General features: G+C 41.6%; 1 protein-coding gene across 1 annotated transcript in view; it reads right to left on the reverse strand.

Moving 5' to 3' along the window:
- MEGF10 (multiple EGF like domains 10) overlaps positions 1-14,392 on the reverse strand; it is a 150,182-nt gene that overhangs the window by 4,458 nt on the left and 131,332 nt on the right. Inside the window, exons 15-22 of the mRNA XM_016121940.2 lie at positions 13,606-13,740; positions 12,957-13,085; positions 11,416-11,544; positions 8,835-8,963; positions 6,603-6,731; positions 4,270-4,506; positions 3,070-3,197; positions 1,609-1,732 (exon numbers count right to left, since the gene is read on the reverse strand). Of these exons, the coding sequence (XP_015977426.1) occupies positions 1,609-1,732; positions 3,070-3,197; positions 4,270-4,506; positions 6,603-6,731; positions 8,835-8,963; positions 11,416-11,544; positions 12,957-13,085; positions 13,606-13,740 (1,140 nt within the window). The remainder of the gene's footprint in view (positions 1-1,608; positions 1,733-3,069; positions 3,198-4,269; positions 4,507-6,602; positions 6,732-8,834; positions 8,964-11,415; positions 11,545-12,956; positions 13,086-13,605; positions 13,741-14,392) is intronic.

Consider the following 14,392-nt stretch of genomic DNA (forward strand, 5'->3'; position numbering starts at 1 on the left):
TGTGCTTCCCACTTTGTTTCCTCTACACTAAGGGTCCCCAACATTTTTGGCACCGGGGACTAGTGCTCCCATGAGAATCTAATGCTTGATGATCTGAGGTGGAACTGAGGCAGTAATGCTAGATAGGGAGCAGCTGCAAATACAAATGAAGCTTTCCTGGCTTGCCCGTCACTCACCTCCTGCTGTGAGGCTCAGCTCCTAACAGGGCACTAACCTGTACTGGTACCAGTCCAAGGCTTGAGGGTTACAGACCCCTGCTCTACACATGGAAGGGCCCCCCAGTATGGGTGCCAGATTTAGCAAACACAGGAAGGCCAGTTAAATTTGAATTTCAGAGAAACAACAAATAATTTTTACTGTAAGTATGCCCCAAGCCTCATATATTTGCGATGTATTTATATTAAAAATATTTGTTGCTTATTTGAAATTCAAATTTAACCAAGCTTCATGACAACCTTTCCACCAAATAAATATATAAAAAGGTTACGAGTAAGGCACCCGCACACATGTTAGATGATAACCCGTCACCAAGCTCCCCCTTGAGGATAAGATACAAGCCCTTGGAGATGGCTCCACGCACTCCATCATGGCGGTTGCTTTCATGCAGACCAGGAATCCCCGCCCCTTTGTAGGAGGGCTGTGAGATCCAAACTTTTCCCGTGGCAATACAACATTTTCTGCCTTTTTCACTCTCATTCTCTCTCAGGGACATGGTGGCATTTTCCAGGAGCTACACCAAATGTGAGGTCACTACTGAATGTACAGAGAAGCAGAATAAAAATCTAGCGGCTCTCTGTTAAGGGTGATGTTAAAAGATCTTATAAGTATTAAACAGTGCCATTCTTCTATTTTTTTTTTAAATATAGTTCTTTTTCATCAGATGCATTTATGTTATGAAATGAGATTATTGTTACTATAAATAACAATTTTAAATGTTCTGTTTTAATTTGTGATATGGTAACTATCACTAGATATAACCTGTATCAACAGAAGTTCTTCGGGGTCCTTAATAACTTGTAAGAGTGTGTGAAAGGGTCCCGATTCCAAAATGCTTGAGACCTTCTGACTTACTATATTCCTGTCGCTATCTCCATTTCCTTGCTAAATGGGGAAGGGGGGCCCTCAAGCACAGGTCTCTCGTACTAAAAGAGAGCAAAGAGGAGCGCACATCCTGACACCCAGCTGACTAGGTTCAAATCCCAGCTGCACCAGTCAACAGCTTTTGAGACTCTGCACAAATCACTTAATCTTTTAATGACTCAGCTTAACTTTAACATGGAGATGATGATGATGATAGTCCTACCTATTAGAGTACTTGTGATAACTGTGTAAATTAATATATGTAGTGTTAGAATGTAAGCTACAAGCAGGCGGAGATCCTTGTTTCATTTTATCATTCCTGCAACAGAGTGGAATCTCGGTAAATGTTGAATAAATAAGGGGCTTGGCGCGGTAATAAGCCCCATAACGGGAGTTAGGTATGAGTCTATTATTATTATTTCTTATGCATGTTGTTAATAGACCGCTTTGGCACAAACATAAATCTAGGAGCGTGTGAGGTGACTACGAGACCGAGGAGCCTGTGCGGGCGCGGGCCGGGGCACTTGCCGAGCTCGTTGAGGTAGCCGCCCTGCTTCCAGTCCGCGGGCAGCGTGCCCGTGCAGTCCACCGCGGGGCCTCGTTTTCCAGGATTAACGTTCTTCAGATTCACAAACAGCTGGTTGTTTTTTGACTGTTAAAAATACAAACGACAAAAGATGTAAAAAGAGAATGCGATGTGGCTTTCCCCGGCACAGTGTCACTGATCTGGGGAAAGCAAGTCCACGGCGTGTATTGAGGTCCGGTCCTTAAACGAAGCTGGGCGGAGCGGCAGAGGCGACCACTTCCCGCCTGGTGGGACGCGGAGGGCAGCAGGGGAACGTGTCCCTCGGCCCGAACTGTGCCTTCCACTGCCTCAACTGTCTTTCACGTCGTTACCCCGTAACAATTAGACCTCACTTGGGTTTACAGACATGAAACTGAATTGAAAAAATGGAATTCTTGGTCTGAGCTCTCCTATCATACACTGTATGACCTTATATGATTCACAAGTGACTCTTAGCTGTTTTCTTAGCTATAAGTATGAAGATAAGATTATCTCCTTTACCTCCCTCCCTGAATGTGAATGGGAACAAATGGAATGATGAATATGAAAGTCCCTGGAGAGCGCGAAGTGCTATTTAACCAGGAGGCGCTATAATTAAAATCCAGCTGCATCAACTTAATTGCAACTGAAATAATTTAATTAGCTTGGTTTTCTTCTAATGGAGAGCTGGAATTAAACAATGGAGATTGGAAATATAATTGAGGTGCAATTGGAGGGGAGAAATGCTTGGGATTTCAGAGCATTGTGGCGGAGACCTGGGCGGGCTGGGTGGCGCTACAGGGGCAGTTCCGGGTTTGCCGGCCCTGGGTCTCCAACCTCTCTGTGCATCTTTAACATGGGGGATAATAATCACTCTTGATTCACAGGATTGATATGAAGATTAAATGTGTTAAATGCGTTTCTATATGTAAAATGATTAGAAATGCTCGGCACACAAAAATGTTCAACACATTGTTCCTATTTGATCATTTTTGACCTGCAAACGTGCAATTTCATGTAGTTCAACCCAAGTACATGTTATTGTTTTGTTTTGTTGTTATGAAAGTACAGGAAAGGGGACTTGGAGATGGGTAGTTGGAAAAGACAAACTCGGTAATTTTACCCAGGATTGAGTCTGCTATGGTTCTGCTACGAGACATTATTTTAAAACCTCGTGCGATATTAGAAAACTTCTCCCCAGGAAGTGCAATGGAAAAAGCACAAATTGTAGAGACAGGGAGACCTTGACTCACGTCGCAGCTGTCTCACTCTCTAGCTGGGGAGCTCTGTTTAGAAGTGACTTAAATTCCCTATTAGAATACACACTTACAGGACTGTTTAGAGGAATCAATGAGATAATAGATACAAGGTTTCTAGACCAGTGTCTGCTTGTTCCTTCCTCTCTCCCCTGCCCACCTTCAACAACTTGAGCCCTTTCCTCTCACCTTTGCAATGGTCACCCTGTCCCTGTTGTTGACGTGAGGGGATGTGGCACACTGGGTGAGTGTGTGGTAACTGGGATTGGTAAAGTAATGGCTGTTAGCATTTCCACTGGTGCTGTGAGGAAGAGTTTCTGCAAGAAGACAAGGAAATGGTTAAGACAGGAGGCTCCCTTAAAACCGGGTGGGAAAAGAGGGAAGCAAATTAACAAGGACAACCGTTTGGACTGCTTTCATATCACAAGCCGGGTAGGATATCCTCCTGCCCAGCATATTCAGCAAAGCTCCTGGAAGCAGCAGGTGTCTGCCTTCCTACCCGCCCCCTTGAAGAATATGAAATATCCACAAATAACTAACTGCTCTGTGCTTTGGGAAGGCATTGCTTTGAAGCTACTTCTGTGGTACTTTCTTCTTTTTTTAAACACTTGAGTTCCTGACACAATATTCTACACTAAAAATGTACTACTAGGTAAATAAGCTACTTTATGTATTCTTCCAGAATCAGTGTATTTATAAACATGTGACCCCCCTCCCCAAATCTTTCAACAATTGCCCTACGATTAATAAATATTTTAAGTTTCCAAATTCCTCAGTTTAAGTAGTTACTTCTTCTGATGATTAAGCATGTCATACTGAAAAATCTACTTTCACGGGGACTTGTGACAAAAAGGAAGATTCAAAAGAGTTTTCTTAAAGACGTGCTCTGGTTCTTGCTAAAATCAAAAAACTATTTTTTATCTTTTTGGTTGCTGTGTGGTTAATGATTCATGTGGCCCCAGGGACAGGCTAAAGGGAACCATGGAAAGAACCCAAGGCCCAGGACTGAAGGCCTGGTCCTCATCGCCAATCTGCTCCATCACCCTGGTAAAGTTACAGCTACTTCTCCTTTCTCCAACCTGTTGCTCACATAATGACAAAAGCCTGGGACTAGGTGCCCAGCAAAGCTTCTTCCAGGTTGAAATTCCCAAAATCTAAGGCAACCACATAATGAGGGTAATTTAAAAACCCTCGTGAAAGACAACAGTGATGATTTTACTGCTGTTGACATGTAAGACACACGTTTAATGTTTCTTTTCCAAACGTAATATTTTCTCAAGGTGAATTAACAGTAACAGTGGGTAGCACCACTAAATACCCAGTGTCAAAGAACCAGGATGAAACCTTATGTTCCAAAGAGTAAAATACCTCTAATGACTTCAGCCTTACCTGAAATGGCATAGTCTGCATTCATAACCCTCATGGCAGGGGTGTAGGTCACCGCGGGCATGCTCGATTCCTTTCCCTTCTGCTTATGTCGATAAATAATGAACAACGCCAGTAGGAAGAGAACAACCAGGACAAGAATGATGATGCCCGCAATGGCCCCGATCTGGTAGGAATCGGCAGGAAGAGCCGTGCTGGTTCTGCTTAAGCTGTTCAGATTTCCAACTATTATAACACCAGCTAGGAAAAGGAGAAAAAGAGATCTAAATAAGGATGACAGTGTGCTGGATAAATGTCTGCACTCTAGTAAAAAAAAAAAATCTCCTGCTATGCTAAGACCTGGATATTTTTAGGTCATGAAATATTAATTTGGAAACTTTGGGAAACAAAGTGGGAAGGAAAAACAAACACACCTCATTTTTAGATGATGTTGGTGCCTTGGCTCTCAGCCGCAAAAAAAAAAAAAAAAAAGACAGGAGTTCTTGCATTTCAAGATTCAATAGTAGGATTTGGGAACTTCTCACACATTTCAGATTAAACACTTAGGCTAATAATTAATTGAAAGTAATACTTCATCTAACTTTTATTGTGCTTTATTTATGATACGGTATTGAGCTTCTGAAGAGTTACTCCCAACTGTCTCACCTGCCTAATTTAATTTCATGTCTACCCTTAATATTTTTAACAGTAAAGTTACTTTCTTTCCAAGTAAGAATAACTCCATTATGAATCTAGTCCAAGATCAGGCTCTGCCTTATTGTGATTTTAATGCACCTTTTACCTCAGGAGATACTGTTCTCTGCGGTTATTTTCTATGACGGAAAGGTTTGTCCCAGTAATACCTGATAACATCATCCTCAAATCTTACTAATTAACTTTAAAATTCAGTTTTCCACAGTTCTTCCTCTTCTTTCATCGAGTGAGGACACTAAAGATATGGGTTAAGAGTCAAGAAACTTGGCATCTAAAATGATTGATCCAGATATTATGACCTTTACCATAAGATCTTAGGCTGCAGTTTCGGCATCAGAAAATGAGGAAACTGGCCTCCCTGAAGGGGCTTTCAGCACAAATGTCCCTATGACTTTGTGATTCTAAATGCTAGACCTTCTTATAAAACAGTCTGCCCTGAAACACACAGCACCAAGGCCAGTGTAGTGTGATTACAATGCACCTGTAATAATGATATGATTGTGGAATATAACATCCTATCATTATGACAGTCAAATATAAGTCATGAGCATGAAAAGTTATTTTATAAAAGAAAATGAAACAAGTACCTACAGTGTAAGTCTATAGTCTACGGTGTAAGACGACTACATCTACAATGCTGTGTGAACTTTCTAAAGCCTTTACACACCATGTGCTTATTACCTGCTGGAGAGCACCCTGTGCAGCAGGAACTCTCCAGAAGCCATGCTCAGAGCCATCAGAAGCACTTTCTCAAAGGCCCCATTCACCCGAGAATTGGAACTGCCCAAGCGCGACTATGTACAGGACAAGTATTCCCAGGTCACTGTGATACACCCTAGTTAAAAATCATGGGTACCTGTTTCTTAACAAGTTAACTATATACCTACAATATGACCCAATCATTCTACTACTGTAAACTTACTCAGGAGAAATAAAAACATATATCTGTATAAAGACTTGATACACTATTATTTACAACAGCTTTATCTTTAATAGCACCAAACTGGAAAGAACCCAAATGTCCTTCAATAGGTGAATGGGCCAACAAATTATGGTATATCCATGCAATGGAATACTACACAGCAATAAAAAGAACAGAACCACTAACACACACTACAACACGGTTTAATTTCAAAATAGTTATGCTGAGTAAACAAAATCAGACAATAGAGTATACAGTATGATTCCATTTATATAGAATACAAAAAAAAAAAAACTCCACTAAATCTGTGGTGAAAGAAAATAGATCAGTGATTTCCCGGAGCCGAGGGGGTAGTGGTGACAATATCATTATGTAGTATAATTGTATTTATGTGTCACTTTTTATAGGTTAATTACACCTCAGTAAGGCTGAAAAAAATTGTGGGCATAGTGGAAAGTTCATGAGCTTTGGAAATCATGGTATCAAAGCCCTGACACTCTATAGTAGCTATGTGACCTTGGGCAAATATATTCAATCTCCCTGAGCATCAGTTTTTTCCTCTGCAAGACAGCAACAATAAGACATCCAGCTGCAGCTAAATAAATAAGCAGCTGCACCTTGCAGAGTGATGAGGAGTAGGTCAGATAACACAGGTGAAAATACTTAATGTTGAGTGGTAGGTGGTGGTCAAACAATACAAGGTATTGACTAGTATTCTTACCTTGATCACATCGTGCCCCCTTCCATCCTGGACTGCAGTAACAGGTCCCAGTGATGTGGTCACAGGTGGAGTTATTCAGACAGTCACATATCTGGCGACAGCCGTAGCCATATGTTCCTGCAGGGCACTCTGAGAAGGAAATGAAAGTCCAATAACTCTCCAGCTTTAGGAATCCGAGGTAAGGCTGATTTTTCACTGTATGATCCTGTGTGTCTGGAGGCCAGTCCTTCCAGGGGGTTCTGTTCAGGCAGACTTGTACCACCCAGGGTGTCCCAGAGCAGGCCAGCATTCCCTGAATCATGGTGGGACTCACAGGCCAGATGACTTACAGGGCTGGAGACTGAGCTCCTCATTACAGCTCCCGACACTTTCAGCTTCTATGTAGCCACCTGCTGGTCGGGTACATAGAGGGTCTGTGGAATTCCAATGGAATTGATGAAGATTATCACTAGGATGATTTGAGATGATCCCACCAGGAAAAACTGGGATGGAAGGGGACCAGACTGACATGTATAAACTAGAGATGCTTCCTTGAGAACAAGTATATTTTACTGGAGGTTCAGAGATCCTCCCAATGGCACATTTTGACTTGAATTAGCTGGGGATACGCTAGAGAGAGGGGGCAAATTTTGTTAATTTTCTAGGTAAGAACTTCATTTACCATTAAATGACTCAAATATTGGATTTGCAGGTGGAAGGCTGAGAGACCTAAATAGTGGGATTTTTATGATATAATCTTACCACTAAGTTTAGGCATGACTTTCAAAGGAGAGCGTAGGCATGTTAAACTTAAAAATCATAACAAAATAGTATTTGTTTTTTGTTGTTTTGTAAAGTGACCAGCAGGGGGCAATGTGCTATTATTATTCGAGTTCTCTGTCCAAAAGGAGAGTTTCTGTTTACAAATGAACATTGGGAGAAGTCTCCCAAAATGGGGTCGTCTTAATTTGATGTTTAGAGTAATCACAGAAGCACTTAAGAGACTTGTTTAATAAGATCATAACCAGTCTTCCATTCAAGTGAAAGTCAGTTTAGAGCCTAGACATATATGCACATATGTCTAGACATTTGTATACACACACAATATTCATACACACAACGGGTGTGCAGGCAACTGTATGACTCAGTTTCTGTTTCATGATTAATTGAACTAGTGGAGCAAAACTAAAATTGGGTCTTCTCTGTCCGGGTTGCTTCTTGGATGTCACTCTTGCTGTATTTCAGAGGCAGGAGAATATGTGAAAATATTCTAGGGTTTCGCACATAAGATTGAGACAACTGGGCTGTCCAGGGGTACTGCGCGGTGCTGGTGGGGTGGAGGGAGACTGATGCTTTATTGCCAAAATCCTGCTATGCTGATCAGTCTTTCCAGGCCACATTGCTCCTACGGCCATGTGATCTTTGCTGCATCCTTCCCAAGACTGGAGCGTCTGGTGAGAGGGAGCTCTCTCGCCCCATATAGTGCTAAGCCCTTATTTATTCCTCTTGAATACTGAAAGTCACAGAGAAAAGGAATGATAAACTAATCTGAAATACTCAGTCTAATACTAAATGTTCTTATATAACCTTGTAAGCAGATCTATAGCTGGTGGGGAGGAAATGGAAAACCAAGGATGGGTAATTCCAACAGAGCGTATTCTCACAGGATGGAATTTTTACAACAAAATTTTAAGGCAACATATTGTCTTGAAGGCTGTTAAGACTATAATGAGACGTCCTTAGCAGAAATGGCCTAAAATTATGTCTAGAGAAGGTTGTCAAAAGGGTGGCGATGTGAGTGGACTTGTTCGCCCACCCACGGTGGAGGTCCCAGTCCCTCTGCCTCCTGCACACTCAGCCTGGCCTGCATTCTCCTTCAGCGTGAGACCCAGGCTCTGTCTTTGCCATGAAGAAAGCATGACTGGCTCTTTTAAAGCTCTGAGCAACCACGTTCCAAAAATAAGGAGAGCAAGAGGGAGCCAGGATGAACAGATGGAAAACTTGAATTCTGTCTTCAGTTTTATAGCCACACCCCCTCCACCCTAAGAACTGAGTAGTTACTCTGAATTTTGAGGAAAAAAGACAGTGAGGGAAAAGCTAGTAGGGATCTCAAGTTGACCAAGTCTCTGGGAGAAGAAGTCAACTGCTCAAACAACTTAGAAGTTGTGAGTTCCACCTTAATAGTTTCAGACATCTAGGAAAACTGATTCTAGGGGGAACAACCGTCTCGAGATGTCATGTTCTCATACTCACTCTGTTCACAGTGCTTCCCCATGAACCCAGTGCGGCAAGTACACTGCCCGGAGATGTGGTCGCAGTCGGCTCCGTTCTGACACTGGCATATCAACGCGCAGTCCTTTCCATAAAACCCCAGGGGACACCCTGTTGGAGGAGGGACGGCAGGGGTCAAGAGGCTGCTGAGGAGAAACACAGCTCAGCTCTTGCCTCTTAAACGTTGGTGTTTAAACCTTGATACACTAGCCTTTTTCCCGGTTAGGAAAAAAAAAAAAAGTACAGCTTGTTGCCAGTGTTCATCTAACATCATGCATAAGAATGCTACGTTTTCTAGGATTTGACTTTTTCAGTGATTGAGAATTACTATATTTTGTAAATGGAAATACCACGATTAGAAACATAATATTATAAATGAAATGACATCATTTGTTTCCGAAGACTATTGATATGCTAGAGCGATGCAAAAATAGTAATAAAAGCGAGATATTTCGTGGTAAATTTTGGGTGTAAAGTTAGGACTGTCATCCTCAAGTGCCACCGGAGTAGTATTCTTGGGGCAAATGAGAGATGGGCTACAAGGTGAAAAAGACAATAATGCATGTCTCAGCTCGTCACAAAGCCTTCTTTGAAGTCTCAAGATGGAGCTCTTGCAAGGAGGTTGTAATTCATAAGCAGGGGAAAACAGTTCTGTACCCGCCAGTTTAACTATTTCCTGTACTGCTGGAGGTGAGACTAGTGTCTCCTTAACAAGGCATCCCCCAACCCTGCAAAAGTCTGGGGCACTTCCTCCAAGGCTTTCACTCAACTGCTGGAATCCTGGACTCAAATTACGTGGACTGAAATGAGTACTTTCTATTGAAATTACCCGTATGCTTTTACTTACAGTATAGAATGTTTCCAGCTCTGCTAGGAGTCCTGTCCACTGTATCTGTTACTAATTTAGATGATATTATCTCCTTCACCAAAGATGCGGGGTAGCATTCTGAACGTAAAGAACCCTGCACTTCACAGGTGCTTGGTATAAAAGCAACAGATCTTCACAGTGCTGCACAATTTTCAAGACCCAGACCACCAGGGTCCTTGGGCTGAGGACTAGCACAAGCCTTAGTGGCTTTCACGCAGCTTTCCCGTGAGAGTCTATCAGGGCTCTCTGGCATAAAGAAAGCTTCAATATGGGCTGGTCCAATGGCTGTTTTAATGAAGCCTGAACTTTCAGGAAACAGAGGCAGACACAGATGCCAGAATACGACAATGACTACCATAGCCACATACTTATTTCGTACCTAGTCCATGCCAGATTCTTTTCATGCATCCTCTCATTGAATCTTTACAGTAGCCTGGGGACACAGGATGGATATTCCTGCCCAACATATGGGAACTGAAGCCAGAGTGCCCTAAGTCACACGGCCAGCAAGTGGCCGGGTGGCAGGGGCCACGATACAAATGCACAAAAGTCTGGCTCCAGACCCCACGTTCTTCCCACTGTGTTGAGCCGCTTCCACTTAAAAAGCTCCTCTGCTTGAAACAGGCCCTAAGTTTGGAATTATAAGCAATAACTTATAAGTACTTTTCTCTAAGGAGCTCAAAGACCGTTATATGTATGTAGATAATCTCGGTAGAATATGCTTGGAACAACCTCCTTCTTTATCAATTCTTTTCAAATCATAGCTCAAGGTCTACACCACCTCTAGGAAGTTTCAAGACTTGCTTAGTCTGTTCTCTAATTATGTTCTCTGATAAGTATTAAACAATTGCCTAATTTCTGATCCATCTTTCTTCCACAGCTCATTACTGTGATTTAAATTATACATTATTATTAATGATAACCGTAATAGATACTTCCTTGTCTTCTCTCCTCTATTCGGTTAAAGGCAAAAGGGTAGAGAAGAGTCTTTTTTTCCCCAAATGATGTCAGCTGTGGAGTACTTTGTTCATTATAATGTATGATGCTAAAAGCATCATAAAAGATGAAATGATTAGGATGCTATGGAATAAAAAATGATAAAAAGAAGTAGTAATTCTTAAAGCATGATCCTAGACTGGCATCACCACCTGGGAAGTTGTTAGAAATATGAATTTTCGGGTCCCACCCCAGACCTACTGACTCGGATACTCTGGGACGGTGGCCAGCAGCCTGTTTATGGAGCCATTGGGATGATTCTGAAGCTGGCTAAAGTTCAAAGACCACTCAACTCAGTCTTCCCCAAGAGCACACATGAAGTCATGAGGCTTGTCATCTCCGCTACCCTTCTAATCACTGTCACTTATCCTAACCTTCATGCTGTTAGAATACATGATGGGGAGTTTGATCCCTATAAATAGGGTCTGCTTAAAGAAGGGAGAGAAACAAACTATCGTATATAGCACTGCTTTACCTCACTGCCCTAATACGACATAGAGATAGAAAACTTGGAATGTGGCAACTCTGAACCACTTATGAGAGAAATTAAGATGTCTAGAGGTCATTTCATAGACAAAACACTGCAATGCAAGAAACACTTGGTGAACTCAGCTCCTGTGGGCCAAGGGTAAGGCTGTGAGGCTGTGTCCTCCTTGGGTGTGGCTCCCCTCGGGGGCCCTCAGAAGGCTGGCTGCTTACTCTGCGTGCAGTAGAGCCCTGTCCAGCCAGGAGTGCATTTACATTCCCCGTCGTAGGCGCTGCAGAAGGCCCCATTGTGGCAGTTGCACGTGTGGATGCAGTTCGGGCCCCAGTGGGCGGGTGGACAAGCTGAAACCACAACACGCAGAGAGAGTGCTGTTAGAGTTCTGAGGCCAGCACCCGGCAGAGAGAACTCCATCCACCTTCCACATCTCCTTGCATGTGAGAGCTTAGCAGTGAGCATCAGGGCTAAGAAAACACACTGCTCCAAATCTGACTATAACCTAAAGGGCAATGCTGACTGTGACAGCATTACTGATATACATATTCATTGACAGATTACAGAGTGAGCTGGGAGGAGTGAAAATCATCTCAAGTTTACAGATTGTTAATTCACAAATGCACATTCAGCACCTCTGTGTCCAGTACTGTTTAGGGAATAAGAGAGAAAGCAGAGGACAAGAAAAGTCCAGACTACCTTCTAGAAGCTTATATTTTAGTAGAGAAGGCAGACATACCAATCAGCAAATCCAAAAAATCAATGGTAGTAAGAACTATGAAAAAAAAACGAAACTGGGTAAGAGGGACAAGAATGACAAAGCTGCTCCCTTAAGGAAGGCTTTTAGGAGGAGAAGATGTTTGAGCAGAGATCAGATAGAGAAAATTAAGTGACTCCAGAGAGGTTAAGGGACACAAGGTCATGCAATTCAAGTCTTTGATCTCTACTATTGGCACTTGTCACCCTATTCCAGAGTTGTTGCGACAGGCTTATTTTAATGTTAAGGGTCTCAGCTGTATGAAAGAATTGGTTTACTTGCAAAAACTCTAAATTAGAAAAAGCAGAAAATAATAAACTAAATCTTAAGTTATCTTAGATTCAATCTAAGATAGATTTAAAAAAATATCTGAGATTTAAAACAAAATAAGCCTAAATCTTATCAATACTTGCCCATTGAAGAGCAATTAGAACCTCAGATAAAGTATCTGCGAAATAGTAATGAAAGGTTATATGGTGAAATGATTTACCAAAACCTATTTATTCATACTAATGTTTCAAGAATATAACTGCTTACAAAGAGGATCACCTACATTTTCTATATGGTTACCCAGTAGAGAATATGACCCATAAAAACAATATATAAATGTGAAATAAATTTAAAAATGAAAAAAGATGTCCCATTAATGTGTGATCATTTTTTCCCAAGAGCAAGGGAAAAATCGTAGCTGACAGTCAAGGTCTGGAGTGAATCCTAAAATAGATTTTCTGTGTACCTGGCTCTCATTTTACAGGTGAAGAATCATTGAAAAATGAATAAGCAAAAGTGCTATCAATTTAAGTTCTTTCTAATATATTATTTAGATTTACATATAGGATCATTGCATAGAGCTCTTAATAAAGAAAGCTATTTAAAAATTACAATAATGTATTGTAACTTTTCACTTGTATTTTTTCCTTGATAATATAACCATTCATACTTCAATCCTAAATAATTTGATAACAAATAAAAATGGTTGCTCATTTCTTCTCAAACAAGACTTACGCTGAGAGCAGTCACTGCCGATCCACCCTGGGTAACACTGACAAGATCTGTCAATGGGGTTACAGGTTCCGTTGTTGGTACAGGTACAAATTCCTGCACAGTTTTTCCCAAATCTGCCACTGGGACACACTGTGAATAAGTTATAGGTCAGTTAATTCACAATTACATCCCATCTCACAGAACCCTAGACTCTTGGGACAGGAAACAAGGTCAAAGGTCATGAACTCAGCTGCCCATTTGGCAGCTGCCTCCACTCAACACCATCTCTTATCCTGAATGGGCTCATTTTCACAAATACCTGAAGCCAAACACCCTCATAAAGGCATCCGGAGCCAGGAGACATCATCAAATTTCTAGAAATCTGACTTCATAACTTCTCACTCAGGGAGTCAAAAATCCTCCCTCATATTGATTTTTCATGGAAGGCTGTTTTAATTAAACCCGAAGAGTAGCACAGCTCAGAGAATAAAGCCAGAGTGGCAAGCCAGCTTTTCCAAAGCTCAAAGTCATATTTACAGAAGCTGCGAACATGGCATACTGGAGGCATCGATAGCTGTTAGCTGAAGACATGTCCTTGGGAAGCCTGAGGACAGACTGCACGGGGCTTGCTCATCACCACGTATCCCTCAGAAACGCCTGTGCGCCTTACCTTCATTGCAGAGGGCGCCCGTGAAACCAGGCAAACAGTCACACAGGCCCGTGATGTGGTGGCAGGGCCCGCTGCTGTGCACACACTGCGGGCATGTCTGGCTGCAGCGATGCCCATAAAAACCAGGCGAGCAGACTGGAAACAGAAGGGAAGTCAATGGTTATCTTTCCTGAGATGTGTTTCTTTCATATCCCATATCGAGATCTAGTTCAAGTTTTGGGTAAAAAAAAAAAAATTATTTAATGACACTGAGACTTTTCCAAGTATGAAACAACCACCACCAAGGAAGAAGGGTCCTCCTCAGAAAAGAAAAAAAGCCACTAAATTCTGAATCGCCTGAGGGCAGGCAAATAAGTTAGCGTTCTTTATTTTCTCATGTTTGTTTGAGGTTTCAGCAGGGGCTCGAAGAACTTTTGTTGAACAAGTAAATGAAAGAAGGAAATAAAATTCTAAATTCTAACAAGGCCCAAATAAGTACTCTCAAGCCATGTGCTGAGCTTTTTGTCTTTAAGAGTCATTGCTGGCAATAAATAGATCTGCAATCAGAATTAAAAGATGGTTCCTTCTCAACATGGTCTAGGTTAATGACTGTGATTGAAAAGTAAATAAGCAAAATGCTACATAATTAGATTCTTCCCAAGACATTTTTTTTTTTTTTGGATTTAAATATAGGATGACAGCATAGTGCTCTTAATGAAAAAAAGTAATTAAAAAAAAATATATGTATCCTGTCTTGACTGCATTTACTGAAAGATTTAGTAAAATCTTATAGATCATTTCCTAACTT

The sequence above is a fragment of the Rousettus aegyptiacus genome, unplaced genomic scaffold (genome assembly GCF_014176215.1).
Source record: "Rousettus aegyptiacus isolate mRouAeg1 unplaced genomic scaffold, mRouAeg1.p scaffold_m13_p_8, whole genome shotgun sequence".
NCBI classification, from domain to species: domain Eukaryota; kingdom Metazoa; phylum Chordata; class Mammalia; order Chiroptera; family Pteropodidae; genus Rousettus; species Rousettus aegyptiacus.